The 4,463-nt window shown below is 51.7% G+C and overlaps 1 protein-coding gene across 3 annotated transcripts in view; it reads right to left on the reverse strand.

Moving 5' to 3' along the window:
• Positions 1-4,463, reverse strand: part of RAPGEFL1 (Rap guanine nucleotide exchange factor (GEF)-like 1) — an 18,236-nt gene that overhangs the window by 11,526 nt on the left and 2,247 nt on the right. For all 3 annotated transcript variants that reach the window (XM_011998959.1, XM_011998958.1, XM_011998956.1), the window contains exon 2: positions 2,097-2,172. Coding sequence is in view for 2 of the 3 variants with exons in the window: in XM_011998958.1 (XP_011854348.1) it covers positions 2,097-2,172 (76 nt within the window). In the remaining variant the exon portion in view is untranslated. The remainder of the gene's footprint in view (positions 1-2,096; positions 2,173-4,463) is intronic.

The following is a 4,463-nucleotide window of genomic DNA, read 5'->3' on the forward strand; positions in this document are numbered from 1 at the left end:
CCTGCAATCCCAGCACTTTGCAAGGCTGAGGCAGGTGGATCACTTAAGGTCAGGAGTTTCAGACCATCCTGGTCAACATGGTGAAACCTTGTCTCTACTAAAAATACAAAAATTAGCCGGGCATGGTGGCAGGAACCTGTAATCCCAGCTACTTGGAAGGCTGAGGCAGGAGAATCTCTTGAACCCAGAAGGCGGAGGTTGCAGTGAGCCAAGGTCACGCCATTGCACTCCAGCCTGGGCAATAAGAGCAAAACTCCATCTCAAAAGAAAGAAAGAAAGGTGGGAGGCTAAATTGCCCCCAAATATTCTCTAGATTTGGGGCCAGAAAGAAAGGAGTTTCAGGGGTCCTGGAGCCAAGACCTCCTAATGCCCCAGCCTAGGCTTTTGCTTAGGGTAGATAGCGATGACCACTTGACCACATCCAGCTCCTGCAGGTTAGACAGGTTAGATTTTCACTTGAGGATAACCTGCCCAGACCCTTCCAACCTCTGGCCAGCCCAGGGCCTGGAGCTCACAGTGCACCTAATAAAGGCCAATGGTGTTTACCACAAACCTGACTATACCTCACTGGAAGGCCTGGTGTTTCTAAGACAGCTTGTTACTTTATTTGTTTGTTTATTTAAGAGGGAGTCTGGTTCTGTTGCCCAGGCTGGAGTACAATGGCACGATCTCAGCTCACTGCAACCTCTGCCTCCTGGGTTCAAGCGATTTCTCCTGCCTCAGGCTCCCGAGTTGCTGAGACTACTAGGTGCCCACCACCAAGCCCGGCTAGTTTTTTGTATTTTAGTAGAGACGGAGTTTGACCTTGTTGGCCAGGCTGATCTCAAACTCCTGCCCTCAAGTGATCTACCCACCTCAGCCTCTCAAAGTGCTGGGATCCAAAAGCATGAGCCACCGCACCTGGCCAAGAGCCTGTAACATTGTACTCAATGGTCTGACATTTACAATTAGGTCTTAAAATAATTCTGTGAGAGGCCCATGCTTACATGAGACCCTATGAATAGCCCATCCAGCGGCTCCTCTCTAGCAGACCCTACTGAAGCACAACCGTGGCCTGATGTTTTCATCAGACCCCAGCATAACTCACTGGGCAACCAGATGTTTTAGAGCAATAATTCAGTGGGGATAGAGGCGCCCTTAGTAGAAAAATAACACCATGGCTGGGTGCAGTGGCTCACGCCTGTAATCCCAGCACTGTGAGAGGCCAAGGCAGGCAAACCACTTAAGGTCAGGAGTTCGAGACCATCCTGGGCAACATGGTGAAACTCCGTCTCCACCAAAAAATACAAAAAGTAGCCAGGTGTGGTGGTGTGCGCCTGTAGTCCTCAGCTACAGGGGAGGCTGAGACAGGAGAATCACTTGAACCCAGGAGACAGAGGTTGCAGTGAGCCAAGATCACACCACTGTACTCCAGCTTGGATGACAGAGCAAGACTCCATCTCAAAATAAATAAATAAATAAATAACACCTTTCATTTGTACAGGGCTCTGCAGCCTCCAAAGCACTCCCATATCTGCTATCAGAGTGATCTTCATAGCAGCTCATAAATAGGCAGGGCAGGTGCTATTTACCTCCATTTTACAGAAGAGGTAACTGAGTCCCCACAAGGTTAGGTAATCTGTCCAAGTCACACAGCTGATGAGTAGAAAAGCTGGGACTGAAACCCAGGTATGTTTTCTTTTCTTTTCTTTTTTTTTTTTTTTTTGAGACAGAGTCTCACTCTGTCGCCCAGTCTGGAGTGCAGTGACGCGATCTCGGCTCACTGCAACCTCCACCTCCTGGGTTTGAGTGATTCTCCTGCCTCAGCCTCCCAAGTAGCTGGGGTTACAGGTGTGTGGCACCATGCCTGGCTAATTTTTTGTATTTTTAATAGAGATGGGGTTTCACCATGTTGGCCCGGCTGGTCTCGATCTCCTGACCTCAGGTGATCCACCCACCTTGGCCTTCCAAAGTGCTGGGATTACAGGCGTGAGCCACCACACCCAGCCCCAGGTATGTTTCCTAGGGGAGAGTTTAGGCTCTGAGATTGCATGTGGGATGGAGGGAGTGGCTCCCTTCTGACCTCTCCTTTTACAAACTCCACAAAAGGATATTACTGGTGTAGCTCCTGCAGAAATTTCTCCGTCGGGAGGAAGAGAGAATGGGTAAGGACAATGTCATCCAGCAGGATATCTGTAAAGATCAGTGGACACCACGGATGTCAGGAGGGCACCTCCAGAATGAAACTGGAAATGCAGTGCCTCCTTCTCTTGCCCCTGAGGGCAAGTTCTCTTTAGCCAGGCTGGAGCCCCAGCCACCTGCCCCGTCATGCTCTGCACACACGCACACACACATGTGTAAAGGTTCTGGGCAGCCGCTGCGGGGGTGGGTTTGGCAGCTGCCAAGGCAGCTGAAGGGAAGGGGGGGGCGTGCCTTTGATGGCCATGTGCACTTCTCTTCAGAGTATGTGGGAAGTTGGTCAGATAACACACCAAGCTTGAGTTCTGCCTGAAAAAAGAAGTAGCCCACAGAAGATTCTCTAGACAAAGAGTATTTCCAAACACAGAGGTTAGCATCAGTGGGGAGTGTGCGTGTGTGTGTGTGTGCGCGCGCGCGTGTGTGTGCGTGTGTATCCCTCTTCTCCTCCCCATTCCCTACCTAACAGCTTTGAGTTCTAACTAGGCAGGTGGGAACCAGCCTGACTGGAAGAGACTGCCATTGCTTTGATCCCAGAACCTTTAAATAGAAATCCTGTGTCCTTTAGGTGCCCAGAGACAGAAGGGTTAATGATGGAATGGTGAAGGGGAGCGGCTCCTCTCACCACCCCTTTCCCCTCCACACCCCCGTCTGGGCCTGGCTCAGCCAGTCAGCCGGGTACAAGGTCGCCCTGACTTGCAGCCAGCCCTGGGGTGGGGCAGGGCCGCCTGGCACACACAGACAGGCAAGGTGCAGGGAGGGAGCCAGGTGTCCTCACCAGGACAGGTTAGGGCCAGGTCCCCAGGCACGGTCCCAGGACAAAACCAAGACTTCTGACCGCCTTTGGTTCACTATCCCCTGTGGTCAGTTCTAGCAACAATTTCATTTCGCAAATGTGAAACTGAGGCCCAGAGCTGGGAGGGACTTGCCTGGAGCTGGAATAAGAACTCAGAACCCGAGGCAAGCAGAGTGTTAGGGTAAAACCTAGTGGTCAGAGGGGGCTGCTTGGACGTTGGAGAGGCTTTGGTAGGTTAAGAGTAACTTCTGTAAGTTCTCTCCTCCCACACACCCTGGGAGGAGACCAGGATGACTTGAGAACATTGGTTTTATTGGAGAACATCAGAGTGGCAGGTTAAGCTGATTCTCATTCACCCTGAGACTGGTTTGGAATTTCCCAAACCAGTTACTCTGGGAATCAAGGCTGCCAGATAACATGGGTGACATTTCAGGAGTCTTACCCCAAGGGAGAATGAGCAGAGCATGTGGCACCAGGCCCCTGTAAATGGGGAAAGACAGTTTCTCCCTTTTCCTCCCTGCTCAGCTACCCTGCTGTGTTCTTACAATGAGTCAGCCCCCAGCTCTGACCCCCAGCTTCAGGGATGGGGGTGAGGAAACGAGAGGCCTGACATCCTTCATAGACTTTATCTCACAGGATTCCTAAGCTGGAGCAAAGGAAGAGTAAGATGGAGCAGAGTGGAGGAGATGCTGATATGGGGGCCACAGTTGGGCATCTGCCTTTTCCAAGGCAGGCTCTGGGCCAATGTACAGCCTCCCTAGGGAATGTGTCATAGAGACACAGGGTGTGTGGTGTAGGCGGGAAGTTATGGTTAGGAGAGCTGTGTGTGTCTGATATTTTTCTAATTAAATCCAAAAGGTGTCAGCTCCCCAGGGCAACTACAGTCTGCGCCAAAGGAGAGGACCCAGGTCTTGAGAAGGATCTAGGAGAGTGGAGCCCCCCTCCACACATCTAGGTTAGGGTTCCCTGCCGAGGGCTGAGAGCAAGTGTGAAAGCCCTCAGCATTAGGGTCTCAGCCAGGGTTCCCAAACCTCAGACCCTCCTGGGCTTAGTGCAATGCCTAGAGCTAGACCTAGAGACCCCTAGGTCTTCTACCTCTGCCACTAACCAGCCATTTGGGGCCTTGGTTTCCTCAAAGGCCCCTTAGTAGGGGTGCTGAAAGGGAGTGGTGAAATAGTATCATCATTTAGGGAATAAGCTTCTCAGGGTGTGGTGATTATGTTTTAAAGAGGCCGTGTGCCAGGTCCAGTAATCCCAGCACTTTGGGAGGCCGAGGTGCTGGGGGGGCGGGGGTGAATCACGAGGTCAGGAGTTCAAGACCAGCTTGGCCAAGTTGGTGAAACCCCGTCTCTACTAAAACTACAAAAATTAGCCAGGCTGGTGGCTCATGCCTGAAATCCCAGCACTTTGGGAGGCCAAGGCAGGCAGATCACGAGGGTCAGGAGATCGAGACCATCCTGGCTAACACGATGAAACGCTGTCTCTACTAAAA

The sequence above is a fragment of the Mandrillus leucophaeus genome, unplaced genomic scaffold (assembly GCF_000951045.1).
Source record: "Mandrillus leucophaeus isolate KB7577 unplaced genomic scaffold, Mleu.le_1.0 Scaffold58, whole genome shotgun sequence".
Classification (NCBI taxonomy): Eukaryota; Metazoa; Chordata; class Mammalia; order Primates; family Cercopithecidae; genus Mandrillus; species Mandrillus leucophaeus.